General features: G+C 38.1%; 1 protein-coding gene across 3 annotated transcripts in view; it reads right to left on the bottom strand.

Moving 5' to 3' along the window:
* Nucleotides 1-629: 629 nt before the first annotated feature.
* The window catches only part of rufy2 (RUN and FYVE domain containing 2), a 20,340-nt gene continuing 6,171 nt past the window's right edge, over nucleotides 630-14,798 (bottom strand). For 2 of the 3 annotated variants that reach the window (XM_014001840.1, XM_014001839.1), the window contains exons 4-19: nucleotides 13,744-13,845; nucleotides 13,508-13,631; nucleotides 12,098-12,162; nucleotides 11,928-11,993; nucleotides 10,613-10,682; nucleotides 10,424-10,525; nucleotides 9,238-9,354; nucleotides 9,047-9,139; nucleotides 8,470-8,544; nucleotides 8,274-8,371; nucleotides 3,134-3,253; nucleotides 2,754-2,883; nucleotides 2,550-2,644; nucleotides 2,304-2,352; nucleotides 1,646-1,726; nucleotides 630-1,441 (exon numbers count right to left, since the gene is read on the bottom strand). In XM_014001840.1, the coding sequence (XP_013857294.1) occupies nucleotides 1,298-1,441; nucleotides 1,646-1,726; nucleotides 2,304-2,352; nucleotides 2,550-2,644; nucleotides 2,754-2,883; nucleotides 3,134-3,253; nucleotides 8,274-8,371; nucleotides 8,470-8,544; nucleotides 9,047-9,139; nucleotides 9,238-9,354; nucleotides 10,424-10,525; nucleotides 10,613-10,682; nucleotides 11,928-11,993; nucleotides 12,098-12,162; nucleotides 13,508-13,631; nucleotides 13,744-13,845 (1,531 nt within the window). In that variant the 3' untranslated portion in view covers nucleotides 630-1,297. Of the gene's footprint in view, nucleotides 1,442-1,645; nucleotides 1,727-2,303; nucleotides 2,353-2,549; nucleotides 2,645-2,753; nucleotides 2,884-3,133; nucleotides 3,254-5,001; nucleotides 6,480-8,273; nucleotides 8,372-8,469; nucleotides 8,545-9,046; nucleotides 9,140-9,237; nucleotides 9,355-10,423; nucleotides 10,526-10,612; nucleotides 10,683-11,927; nucleotides 11,994-12,097; nucleotides 12,163-13,507; nucleotides 13,632-13,743; nucleotides 13,846-14,798 lie in introns of those variants that run through there. The other variant, XM_014001841.1, reaches the window with a different exon arrangement.

Here is a 14,798-nt window from a genome sequence, read left to right as displayed (position 1 = left end):
ATATATATATACTTAGCACAAAAAGTAAGTTCTAATTTGTGTTTTAAGATTATTTTCTTTTGTGCAACAATACTTGGCAAAACATCTTGTGCTGCTGGAAAGCCTGTTAATTTCTCTTTTAAACTGAGCCACATTTGTAAGGAACATGCATTTGTGGGATGAGCAGTAGAGCTGAGTATGTGGGTTCTGCAACTGAAAAAATAGCCAAATCTGTCAAACAGCTTATTTTACTGTTGCTATTGACACTTGTTTTGAGCTGGTACCCCCCACGTGCTGACAATCAGGTGCACACTGTAAGATTTATTGCCAAGAAGCATTGTTACAACAAAGAAATAATCTACAAAACACAAATGTACTTACTTTTTGTGCTAAGCATATGAATGGTACAGGGTTTATTTTGGCAACATGAGAAAGAAAAGTGGTTGTAAAGTGACTTTACAGTCTTAAATGGCACAGTTAAAAAATCTTTCCATCAATGTCAGATCCTCATCAGGATGTGTCAGCAGAACAGATGTGCATCAGACGTGTCCAGCAGCTCTTCCTCTGAAAACACTGGAAATATATCAACTTCCGCCATTAAACCGAAGTAAACCAAGTTTTTGTAATAGTTGATTTTCATAGAGTATAAATAAATTAAAATGTTATTGTAGTATCTGATTTGGATTAACAAGTCAGCTTAGCTTGATGTTGAAAATAAGACGCTTTCATTTCACTAAAACACATCTTTCAGGCTATAAACAGTTGTGTAGTTTCAGATTTGTCACATGGATTAAAACTGGTTTTGGTTCAGAAACCCATCTGCTTTTAGCAGAAGTCAGTGCAATTTCATTTTCAGTTCTTAATAAAGTTGCTTCTCTTTTTATAACCAAACTCACCGATACTCCAAAACAACCATGAGCAGTAGGTCTGATGTTCTGCTTCAAATATGTCTTTTTCTAGTCTACAAGTTGTTTAACACAAAATGGTTAACTCTCACGGCTGAGTCTTTGTTCCTGCTGTCAAAGTATACTTAAACAGTAAAAATTGTACAGTTAAAATTTTTAACTAATTTGCTATAAAGTAGAATGTTTTGGCCCCAGTTCTATCAAACATACTGCTTCCTGTTGCTTTTCAGGGCAACTGCAGGAGCAGATATAAGAATGATGCCGTTACYTCATTTAACTTAAAACAACGAATTACACGCCACAAACTTTAGGGCATGAAGTTCGCCCCTTAGCAGCAAAAAAACACAGCTAATAATTTAAGTTTGTAGATGGATGTTATGAAGAGGTTGTTGAAGGTTGTTTGTGATTTTGTCTCATGTTGTATTGGAGGAGCAGCGCTGGAGGAGGAGGGCGTGGCAGGTGTCGCACACTCTGACCGGTTTGGGAGAAGCTGGCAGGGGAAGCTCATTGTCTGAGCAGCTGTTGCAAAAAATCTCCCCACAGTTCCTGCAGTGGTGCTGTGGAAAAACAAAACAAAAAAATCTTTACATTCCCGCATGGCTCATGTTCTGTCCAGTGAAAACTCCGATACATTTTTCCCAACTACAGTATTTGTACTGAATTACAAGCTGTTCTCTCTAAAAGTAAACTGATGTAAATTCTGTTGGCCAGAGAGATAAAAATTCATATTTTTAAAAATCTAAAGTCCACTRAGTACTGACCTTTCGTCTTGAGATGGAGAACTCCTTCTCACACAGCTTGCAGTGAGTCGCTTCTTTGTCCTTCAGCCACACTTGACCCCCCTAAAACCAAAATGTTTTTTTTACTCAGAAGTTGAAAGAAAACAAAAACACCTTAATTTGTTTTAGAATCAGAAAACAGCTGTTGAAGGAAATGTGAAACTGGTGGTTAAAAAGCATGAAAATACAGCAAAGTACAGCATGAGTCAAAAGTCCCAGGACACACTTATTTCAGAAAAAAAAATGACTGACTTCCTTCTTATTGTAACTCCACAAGCCCCTCTTTCACCCTTTCTGAGGCGGTCTCTTTAAGCCCGAACACAAATATTTTTATGTAATAGTTAGAAAAACCTCAGAAAATATAGAAAACTGAATGGGTTGAAAAAAATTGACCCAAACAGAATATAAAGATATCTACGCAGCCCCAAGAAACTACTGTTTTTATTCATGTATTTTACTATAAATTCAAATTTTCTGCACTCTTAGAGACTCCAAGTACACAACAAAATGTATTTAACAGCTAAAAATGTGGATTTTGCATATGACCCCTTTAAAGTTAGTTGTTTTGTTTAAATTTCTTCAAGAAATAAGCTAGARGCACAGAAGAGGTTTCTGCTTTTGGGTCTCTCTGTGACCTTACCTGCAGAGCTTTGTTGGCTTCTTTGATGTCCTCAATCTTTAATTTAGATCTAATGTAAAAAAAAAACATTTAGACAGCAATGGAGAAATAAAACAGGAAGTCATCCACCACAGTTCAWGGATGAGACTAAAAAGGAGGAGACTATAACTAATTAATAATAATAATAACAATAATAATAAATATTACAGCTATCCKCAATAACTAACAGTTTAAATTTATTTTCCGTTTTAATTGGAGGTTACATACTCGCTGAGTTTAGAGCCGAGCTCCTCCAGAGCCTGTTCTTGGTCCTCACAGATCGTCTTCAGCTGAACGTTTTCATCCTGGAGACGATGGAACTCCTAAAACCAGTCAAAGGAAATCCCAGACAACACAATCATATGTGCTGACAGCTGCATGAAATAAAATATTAAACTAACTAAAAGATGAACATGTGTTTATTTTCTTCACCTTTTTCAGTCCGTTGATCTGTAACGCCTCAGTGCTGAGCTGAGCCACCGTGTCTCTTTCTCTGTCCAGATCACTGTGTAACGTCTGTCTCCACTCCCTCTCGATCTTCAGGTCTGTCTCCAGCTGCTGGCTACAAGTCCATCATAAACATAAACAACAAAACTATAAGATAATGTAAATTACTAGACACAGCTTTTTAAACCTTATTTTTGTTCTCTTTTCTTGTTTAATTTAAAACTAGGGGAAGCCTGCAACTTTTTGAACAACGACGTAACTTCATTTATATTCCTGCTATTTCAGATCATAACCTCTAGGGAGCAGAAGGGTTCCAGGTACATGTGAAAATGTGTAAGTCTACAACATGTTGGTGATGTGCTTACAGCTGCTTCTCTCTGTGTTCGATCTGCCGCTGCAGACTGTCGGCCTTGTTGGCAAAGTCCAGCTTGAAGCGCCTGGATCCCTCCTCGGCTGAGGTGCGGTGCCTCTCTGCCTCCTGTAATCTGCACCATTATAACCAGGGACAAACTCAGGACCATGGAGAGAAAAATCTGGGAGGCGTATGTGCGAGGGGGGGAGAAAATAAAATAAATAGTGATGGAAGGGAGAATGTGAGGGGTATGAAGGGAGGTTTAAAGACTAATCCCTGTGGGTGTGATGATAAAGGAGGGCGTTGTAATCTGTTATTTTACAGTACCAACAAGTGAAACTACGTGCCACAAAAGGGGTAACATTTTATATGTGGATCTATAAAATACATTAGGAAGACAAAGGGATGATGTAATACACGATGAAAATATGAAGGGAAGAAAGTGAAGAAGAAAAGACTAGATAACCCAATGCAGCCCGAGCACCAACAGACAGAATGATCCGTCACTACGATGTCTTTTGACCCCACTGATCATGTGGTTTTATAAAACGAGTTAGAGGATGGGTTATTTACCTCACAGATATTTATTTGGTTTAAAATGTTTAGAGAGATGGTTCTTTCTGGCCATTGGTGGTTTTAAATTCTAACAAAGTGAGGACTGCAGAGGAGTACCTCAAGGCTCAATTCTTAGTCCATATTATTTTATTCTTTTAAACTTTTGTTGGATATTTTGTGGTTGGTTAAAGTATTTTAGATACAGTCTTGTCCTTTACTTTGTGATCAGTTGTAATAATTTACTTTAACCAGTAAGAGACTCAACAAGTTTCTACATTAATGACCCGCTTCGGATGTTATCATCCATTAAATGGACATTATTAGCCATTATCAGTACCACAGAATGGCATCAGGCTATCCCGACTGTGCCGCCTAGTGGGTTCTCCATCCYATAGAATGGCTTCAGWCTGYCAGYTGGTTAGTATGAGGCATAAAACCAMTAAGGTTTTTTATGCAATCTGGTTAATATGAGGCATAAAGCCACTAAGGTTAATTTTAGAGAAAATGACATGGGCTACGATAAAGTAGACCAGACTCCGGCGGTAGCAAATTATTGCATTCCAAAGTATGTGGCACTGGTAACCTACTAGGGGGCACTGTCGGGACAGTCTGAAGCCATTCTATGGGACCGATAACCACTAATAACATCCATTTAATAGACTGATAACATCCGAACCGGCTGATATTAACAGTATAAACATAATGTTTTTATTTCAGAAATGTAAAACTGTTTTAGGGGTATGACATCCTATCCGGAGTGGGACAAGAGTCTCAACAAGTATGATGAGATCATGGGAAATCAGGCCGTTTGTGTCTACTCGCAGACGGGATGGACCACAATGCTGTGAGTATCTTTATGTGTGTGTAAATAAACATTCAAGACTGAGTTTTGGACCGTTAATTTTATGAGTTTTGTACATGAATCCTTTCATTTTATTTTGCCCAGAGCATAAAGAAACACGATTGCCAGCCTTACTTAAATCCTATATTTTTTTACATGATGAATTTGTATTAATATGGAAAAGTCAGACAACAATCTACAACTAAAAATATATTTTTCTGTAAGAACTCGAGATGAAAATGCAGCTCCTCTGTTTTTTTTTCATAAAATATTCTATAACCTGTATCCAATTCTCTACATTTTGATAAACATAAAATCACCTTGTTCACCAGGAGCACATTTCATTGTTTGTAATTTGGTCGGTAACATCATAAGTCACATATGGGAGATTTTTGGATCCGATTATTTTATTTTTAAAACTTTGATCATTATAAGCCGCCACACTTTCCAGCACCAAATGGTTAAAAATTCAAACTACAATCAGCACTTTTCAAAACATTTAACTTTATTAATCACTGTGGTAAAAGACTGTACTTGTGAGTTTTCAACAGCTGTACTGGGTCTTTAGTTCTCTACAAAATGAAAGTATAAACATGTAGTCACAATAGGCAGCAGAGTTAATCCCCAGTATATAATCATCATGAGTCAGCAATTATGTTAAGACAAACAGCAACGCGGAACCCTCAGAGGTTTACAGCTATGATTCTAGTTGTTACACTTGGTTGACTAGTCTGTTCTCCAGATATAAAACATGATTCACACAAAAACCTGATCTTCCAATTTTCAGACTGTGAATGTGAAGGAAACAAGTCGTTTCCAGTTTTTTTATTTTTTTAACCACACTATATTTCGTGAAACACTAACTAGATCTTACATGTTGAGGGTGCAAATTTTAGATTTAGCAGTAGTCAAAAAATCTCTTTAATAAAAAGTCCACTGCTTTTTGCGATGCCATCAAGTGGTTTCATAATAACAATAAAATTTCACATGATGACTGTCATATCTAAAGCCCAATTTCAAAGCTCATGACCTGTGTGTAAAGGCTTACTGACCGATTTCAGACACAGATCCTAGGCAGGTCAGAAGGTTTAACACATGCAACAAAAACCAGCCAGAGTAGAAGCAGGAGGCTGCAGGAGCACCTTCCTGTCTGACCGCAGGTCTTTTATGAGCCTCACTGACTGGAACGAAATCATGGCTGCAGGAGAAATCCATTTAGTCACATTGTTGAGGTGATTATCACACTACTGCTCAGCTGTTGAAATTAAAGCATCCTCTAACAAACAGCAGAGGCACGGTTATTCAGATATCGCAGCTGAGCCAACATGGACACCGCTGTGGGGCTACGTTACGATACTGTTCTGACAAAATGCTGTTTAAATACAACAGGAACAACTGTATTAGTTCTCAGAGTCAAAACTACTTTATTGTCCATCTTAAAAGCGTATAAACCGACTACTGGAGAGTGTGTAACATCTGTATGCACGCCTAAACACACGAGTTAATAAAAAGTGGTGTATAATTAATTCAAAATGTCTTTAGTTTCTTTAAAACTACTTTAAAGAAGTGAAAATTAAGACAGTTCTCTTGCAGCTGCTTGAAATGCAGCTGTCTGAACATTCAAAAACGTTTGTTTTATTTATTACCAACATGTCTGGATGTAATTTAAACATAAAACGCCAAAGCAAAGTTCACGATGAGTCCCAGGATTTGGTTGATGAAAGCGTCTCAGGAAACCAAACCAAACATGCTGTCAAGTTCCACCTGATTCTTTGGTGGCTCTTAGACCCTAAAACTGGTTTTAAAGTGTTGTGTGTAAAATAACAGGAGCATACAGTAAAGTTCAGTCGGTCCTCAGAAGGAGATATCCTTCACTAACTTGTACTGGTGCTCTGTGTCTGTGCTAGCACACTTAACAAATGACATGGCAAGGGTTCTGGTCTGACTGAGCAGATCCTTATCACTGCACAGAGGAGCAGAAATAAATAAAAATCAACAGGAAAAACAAGTGACCGTGAAGGTTTCAAGGGAGCAGTATGAATGGAGGGATGATTCAAACGAGATGAACAGAAAGGAGGGAAGAGGGAGAAAAGAAAGGAAGAGAGGATGTCAATACATCGGTATTCTAAGTGGCCACAGTTACGTTGAACATTTTCCTGACTTATCATCACAAGCATAGCAGGAAGTGTAAATGAGATGTTGAAACCAAGGAGTCTGATTTCAGGCTGCCATCTGTAATCAGATCTCTCCAGTCTGGATTATTTCCTTTCGTAGTGAGCGTGACAAATGAGAAGAGGTGGGGAAGTAAAGGAGGGGAAAGTAATGGAGACGGCCTATGATTATTCGTCTGACAGGCTACATCTGAAGAGTGATGCTGAGTTAACAAAACGGCAACAAATTACACAAATTATTTCTGTTGTAGCATCTTTACGATGAACGCAAGGATTTTTCACCGCACAACTCGTTGCATTAACTTCTTCATTCGACGTTTTAGGATGTAAAGCACAAAGTTCTAATGAAACCAGGATCTGTGTCCTGCAGCGCCAAACAAAGACGAAGTCACAAACGAGATGAATCATATTTAAACCAATGGGACACTGAGGATGATGGACTGTGGGGGAAAGGAGGGATCATAAAGCATTGATGAACCAGCAGGCAGCGACATGATGACATGTGAGGCACTCAACCTTTAAATGAATGAAAATCTTTGTGGTTTAAAATATATTATAAATTACATAGGGCAGGGTATCCACAAGGAAATAACTTTATATTGACTTGAATTATCTTGTATTTAATGTTTTTATGAGACCAAAGCCAAACGTGTTTGTGTCTCACAAAAATGATTTGTTTTTCAACCACAGTGATGGATATTTAACAAAAAGAGTGCCTATTCCAGGGGTGTCAAACTTACACAAAAGGGGCCAGAATTCAAAACTTGGTCCAAACCAAGGGTCAATTTTTGTCAGGGTTTATTRAAAAAATGTTGAATAAAAATTATTCTGATAGAAATACAAATTACCTTTTCCAAATTAAGTTTATGTTCATAGAACATATACAATTTACTGAATAAAAAAAACAGACTCGTCAGCATTTGTGCCTCAGATAATTAAAATTGATTTCTCTGCTGCTCTTCCCACACCAAAATCAGATTACTGAAAAATAAAAACTAAATTTTACTGGTTTGAAAGTTGGTCAGCTGTCATGAGAAGAATGTGACAAGAAGAGAAACCATCAAACTGCTTCTGCTATTTCAAGTACTGACTTTGGGGCCAGATAAAATGTTAACGATGGCCAGATTTGGCCCGCAGGCCTTGGTTTRACACACATGGTTTATTTAGACAATTTAAACTTTGTATTTCTTTTGAGAGGTACAACCCACAATCACATGAGACATATGAAGCAACCAATTTGACCCTTAGGGACACCCAAAACCCAGACCAAGGTAAAGATGTTTTAAATAATTTGTCTGCAATTTATTCCCGCTTCTGTTTTGAATATCTACAACCAAATTATTCAAAATTCTTAACTAAATATTTACATAAAATATCAATTCTTAACAACTGTCTAACAATATTATTTAACCTTTTTCACCTGGACAGATCTGAAAGACATGAAACTTTGCTTAAGAAAACATTGCACATTGTAATTTCAGATAAATAAAGAAAAACTGAGAAGAAGAAGATATGATTTGAACATTTGGCTCAGAAAAAAAGAGGATTTATTTAGTGGGTTAAATAATTAACAGGCAGCAACTCACCTCTGCTCCAGCTGTTTCATGGTGGCAGTGATCTGATTGGTCTTCTCTTCCAGACGACTGATCACGTCGTTCTTCTTCTTCATCTCCTCGTCGGAGGACTAAGAAACAACAATTGACTCTCGTTATTAAGCAGCAGGGATTCCCGAGAAGATTTTCCATCTTATAACATCCTCTGAACGATTTGAGGACGAGTTACCTGCATCTTCTGGTACATTTCCACATTGATGGCTTTAACCTCATCCAGCTGATGCCTCAGTCCGATCAGTGTGTCCTGTTAGCAGAAATAAAAATTTCACACATTATGAGAGTGAATGAGTTCAGGTCCACAAATAGGAAATGTGGTTGCAGTGATGTGTTTAGCCTGCGTCTACCATGAAGAATTTTAATACAAGTCACCACTGCAACACGTTGCAAAAAGCTAAATATGAGAAGTTTACTGAAGTCGTATACATAAACAGGTGTCTTATGCCGTTGAATAATTAGTGTCTTATTTTTTGTTTGCTTCAAACGTTTTTATATTCACATTTTTAAAACAAGAATACAATTGGTATACATGCATTTGAGCACATACTGCAGTGTGTTGGTTTAATAAACATAAATGCACACAAACATTTTTAAAATGGCTGTTTTATTACATTTAGGCAAGTGCAGCTCTATGCAGCCCTCAAATAGTGTCAACAAAATGTTGTGGCCCTGTAAATCAATAAAGTTGCCCATCCCTGACTTAAACATATAATTAATTTATTTTTAAAAAAGTAACAGTAAGTATTGACCTGTTTTTCATGAATATCTTTTTCCAGAAGCTTCATAGCCAGCTCCATTTCCTGTTTCATCGACACCTGAGCCACCAACTCATTCTCCACATCCTGAAGATGAAGACAATACAGATATAATCTGTGGTTAACTCATTTTATGTTTGTTTTACAGATATGTTGCGCGGGCACACACACATCCACAGTCTGACCTGTCTTAGCTGGCATTCCTCTTTCAGCTGCCTCCTGGCCTCGTTGTACATCTCATCCAGACCCTGACGGGACTGTTTGTACGTGTCCCTCTCCACCAACACGTCGCCTTGGGTCACCTGAAGACAAAAAATTCAACAAGAAAAAAATAATAATTTAAGCCTCAGTATATTTTATAAGAGCTGTCCTTAATCCTAAATWTTGAAAACCATAACCACTTTTATTTTTTGCTTCATCTATCCATCTTCTACCTCTTACCCATAATAGCCTATAWGCCACGGCCATTGATGAAGTATTTCCRTTAAAATTCCGGCCAATCACTTCCCTTCCGCTTCCTGCCTACTGCCTGTTGTTGTTAGCGTTAGCTCCTAGYACTAGTGAAAAAGTCACTAAGTTAAAGCATCTGTGAGCTACTGGTGTAAAACGTGAGTTTTGTTGTGTGCCGTTGTGTCCACTAACCAGCAGTACGATCGAGTAGTTAGTTTTTCTCCATTKTCCTCTTGATGAGRAGGTGACAGCAGTGGATCRTAGCATTACAGGGAAAACTTAKCTWTAAAAGCTCACGCTTGTGTTTGTAATCGGCATTTCTAATCTGAGGATATTCAAGAGTCAGCATCAGAAATGAGAAGATGGAGGTTACAAAARGGAAATGTACATTTTTCCCCTTTTACTGCCAAGACMAGAGAGGAAAGACCACCTCCAGAGGACAGCTAGGAGGAAGCTAACACAGCAGCAGCCAGTAAAGTGACTTTCTGGATCATGATTATGCTGCTACTCCAGACTCTGCAGTTGTGGATTTAGTGCTGGAGGTAAATTATATTATCCAGGAGGAAATCCACCAGCTACGGGAACAGTTTGAGAGCCTGACGCTGAGGCAGCAGTTCGTCATTCACCGTTTTGCTGCTTCCAACAAGAACATTAGATCCTTCACAAGGTAAGTGTGTGTGCGTGTTTGTGTCATACAGAGTATGAAATTATTTTAGGCAAGTTTTTCACGAGTTTTATGCAAAAGTAAAAACTTGTTCGAGTGTATATTACAGTGTAGACAAAACCCGAGGCCCCCCCCCCTTTTTTTTTGCCTTTTGACTCAACTCTTTCTTCACATCCTCATTTCTGCTGACAAGCCCCTAATCCATGGATTCATCAGTCTTCCTTCCATCACTGGTGAGCAGGTAAAAATGTGTGTACCTCTAAATGTTGTTGCGTCTTAAGCAGAATCAGGTTGTTTTCGCGCCTCAGCTGCTGGTTTTCTTCCTGCAGTTTGATGATGTTGTTCTTTGCTATGGCGAGCTGCAGACACATGTGTAGAGTTATCAACAGTGTTAGTGACGATTTATTGTGAAAACATTATTTCTCAAATGTTCATGTTGCTTTCACCTCTTCTATCAGTTTGGAGTTGGACTTCTCTAAAGAGTCAACTCTGCCCTGAAGACCGTGAACTGTGGAACTGCACAAAAACAAAACATCTTGATTACCACAGTTTCAGTACATTTATCCTTTTTAAAATACACATTTATTATTGTAGCTAGGGATGCACCGATACCGATACCAGTATCGGGTATCGGTCTGATACCATGTGCGTTAACTCGTACTCGTACTTGTAAAAGTGCTCCGATACTACAGGACCCGATACCAGCTTCTTTTCTCTCAGTTTGTGCATAGACGCTCTAAACCAGCAGGCGGCGGAATCGCGCAACAGACTTAATGCCAGCTGCATAAAAAAACAGAAGAAGACGACAACGACCACGTTAGCCGAGCTGAACAAACGTTAACAAGCAAGCAGTTTGTAGAGGAGGCGTTATGTCAGCGGTGTGGAGGTATTTTCAGGTGACAGTAGTAAGACGTCATCCCTGCTGTGACCGTGCTTCTGAGACTCCTAAACAAAGACACTGGTGAAGATCACGGGATCAAAACAATGAAGTCCACTTTGGCTGCAGCTGTCAAGAAGCGCTTCATTGATGCTGAGAAAAAACCCCTGTACTGCATCTACTGTACTGGATCCAAGGTAAATTAAATAAATAAAAATGATTTAAAATAATAATATAAGCCTTGATTTGCCTAAAAATATTTTTTATTTTTATAAGCATTTATTTGCCAAGTAATCTGACGGAGGAAAAATCATTATGACCAAGCTACAACATGTTACAAATTAAACATTTATTACTTAATTACAATTAATTTAACATACTACAAAGTTTATTTAGTTTAGTTTATTTATATAGTTGATGGTACAATGCTCTAATATTCAGTGAAGGCCCTGTAACACATTTTAGATAACTTGAGCCGATCATTAAAATTTTTACATCTACGATGAAGATGGAATAAAAAATAAATAAACTGGAAGTCTCTTTTAGGTGTATTAGGTTTATTTATTTATTTTTTGTACATGCTGTCATAGTATGGTTATATGACAGTAAAATGGTTTTAAACCAATAGTAAGGTACTTTGTTTATTTATGTTTGAAGTGCCTAATAAAAATAAACAGTTTAAGTTAATTATAAGGATTTTTAAGGATATTTATTGGTACTTGTATCAGTACTTGGTATCGGCAAGTACTTTAATGTAAGTACTTGTACTCGTACTCGGTTTTCAAAAATCTGGTATCAGTGCATCCCTAATTGTAGCAGTTTAGTATTTATAGCTGAGATGCTACATAATGAGTAATGTTTTGAAAAGAATCCAAAAGTCCTACTTCAGCTGTCGGTTCAGTTCCTCCACATAGTTCTTCTGATCCAAAATGGATGCTATCTGGCTGTTCCTGTTGTCATGGAAACAGACATTAAACAGATTTGTGCATCTCATTCAGAGAAAAAAGAAAAAAACATGTGAATGAACAAGCAGAAAAACGGTAAAAGACTGTACCTCTCCTCACTCCTGTAATCATCGATGTCATTCTTCAAGTACATGGAGAAGTCGATCACTCCAACCTTAACAGAATAGATTCATAAAATAAGTAAGAAGAGAAGGCAATTTTTAAGTCTTGTTTCTCCTTTTGTGCACAATATGGTCAGGTAGAAACAAATAAAAAAACAAAAAGGCAGCCAAAGTCTAAAGAAAAACTTTAAAAGATCTTAAAAGACCCAGAAGAACTCAATAAGATTGTTCTGGTTAAAAAAAAACTATCTATAGAGGCAAAATATAATGACATAGCATAGCATAGAAAAGCATAGCATAGCATTGTATAGAATAGCATAGCATTGCATAGAATAGCATAGCATTGCATAGAATAGCATAGAATAGAATAGCATAGAATAGCATAAAATAGAATAGAAATAGAAATAGCCTTTATTGTCCCGCTAAGTGGATATTCAGGTGTCACAGCAGCACCAGTACAGAGGTTCATACACTAGTTTACAAACTATAGACAATGCATACATTAGGGGTGGTATAAAACTTTTGCACAGTGCTGTATATTAGCATCTTCAAAAAGAGTTTGGATGGTCTCACATCTCATTCAGCCTTTACGATTAAAAATAACATCTCTATTTTCTCTGCATTTATATTACAAATATCCAAGGCTACTTTCACACTGCAGGTCTTAATGCTCAATTCTGATGTTTTTGCACAATTTTACTGCGTGAACGTTCACGTTAGATTTTAATGCAGCCTCCATCTGACTCCAGTGTGAACTCTCCACAGCACTGATGCAACCTGCAACATGCTGAATGTTAAACTAACTATAGTATCGATCCAGTAACTTTWGCATTGATACGGTCCGACATCGACGTTATTTCTGTGAATTCCTGGTCATCCAGGACATGATTCATTAAACGGAAAAAGACAAAGGAACTGGATTGAACTGTTCTGAAGCTGAAAACGTGCGGAGCTACAAGATTTAAACAGCATGAATTTGACGCTCGGATTTGTCTCGTTCAGACTGCCGTGAAAAAATTCCAATCTGCGTCACATAGGGGCAAAAAAATCCGATGTGGGTGGCATTTGCCTGCAGTGCAGACGCAGCCCAACCCTTTTTCATTCTGATGTGAAGACGAGCTGTGCTGGATGTCTAACATGGTGAGAAACATGCAAAGTCTCCACCCAACTGTTACACCACAGCACCAGCTCTGCCTGACGCCAAAAAAAAAGTGCCCCGACAAGGAGTTCCTGTCTGTGCTTCCTGAAATGCCACAACGCTAAATAAACCATTTCAGGTCAAGGAGACAGTTGGAGGACGGGTATGTAGATGTGAAAAATTATTATTTTTTTATACTACAGTTACAAGTTCAGAGTAAAACGAATGATGTCAAATTGCTGTTTCACAGAAGCGGTTACCTGAGAGTCCAAGTCTTCGCCTTTGACACACAGATTGGCATCGATGACGTTCAGGCCCACCAGCAGGCCTACGATTACCGCTCCCTCCTCCTCCAGCATCAGCGCTGAATCCTCATAAAAATCACTGAGAAGGACGTTACAACCAATTCTCACGAGTCAGCAGCTCATTTATCTTTAACGAAGGTGCGATGTCAAAAGAAGACAAATATATTTGACAGTATTTTCCATGCAGGTACCTGAGGAGGTCTTTTCGAGTGATGAGGAGACGCAGGTAGTCGGCCAGTCGTTTCTGCATGAGGGCCAGACGCAGCCAGGCTCTGGCTCTGCCCAGCGGAGTTCTGCAAAACCCAAACGTGCATAACGGTGATGAGGGTGGACTTTGAAAAGATTTGGGACGAGCATGTTCGGACAAGCAGCAGTCAGTTTCTGCAAAAACTAGCTTGGGTCTTTCATATTTTAATTAGAAAAACGTTCATTTTACATTTACAGTAATGTGCATAATTTCCAGACCTAACAAACCTTTGTGTTTGTAAAAGATATTAAACTTTTATTCATTTAATATGCCTTTTTTTGTTTGTTTGTTTGTAACTTCTGGCGCAGACACAGTCTTCCAGCTAACGTTCGAGTCCGTCCTGCTTCGGTACACATCTTCTGGTCTGACTCAGCACTACCAAAGAGGAAACAGTGAGCTTTCCACAAAACAGCACACGTTCCTCATTTTGCTGAATCAAACAGTCGTGAACATTTCTCACAAGGTTTCCTGTCTGGACATTCATCAGTTATTGTTAACCTTTAAATGTGCGTTCACGTCTGGACAAAAAGTACAGGTCCTTCTCAAAAAATTAGCATATTGTGATAAAGTTCATTATTTTCTGTAATGTACTGATAAACATTAAACTTTAATTTATTTTAGATTCATTGCACACCAACTGAAGTAGTTCAAGCCTTTTCTTGTTTTAATATTGATGATTTTGGCAAAAAAGTAAAGAAAAATCAAAAATCTCTATCTCAAAAAATTAGCATATTTTATCCGACCAATAAAAGAAGTGTTTTTAATACAAAAAAAGTCAACCTTCAAATAATTATGTTCAGTTCTGCACTCAATACTTGGTGGGGAATCCTTTTGCAGAAATGACTGCTTCAATGCGGCGTGGCATGGAGGCAATCAGCCTGTGGCACTGCTGAGGTGTTATGGAGGCCCAGGATGCTTCAATAGAGGCCTTAAGCTCATCCAGAGTGTTGGGTCTTGTGCCTTAAGCTCATCCAGAGTGTTGGGTCTTGTGTCTTAAGC

Source organism: Austrofundulus limnaeus, unplaced genomic scaffold, assembly GCF_001266775.1.
Source record: "Austrofundulus limnaeus strain Quisiro unplaced genomic scaffold, Austrofundulus_limnaeus-1.0 Scaffold10, whole genome shotgun sequence".
NCBI lineage: Eukaryota > Metazoa > Chordata > Actinopteri > Cyprinodontiformes > Rivulidae > Austrofundulus > Austrofundulus limnaeus.
Note: the sequence above shows the minus strand (reverse complement) of the source record. Positions and strands in the feature narration are given on the sequence as shown.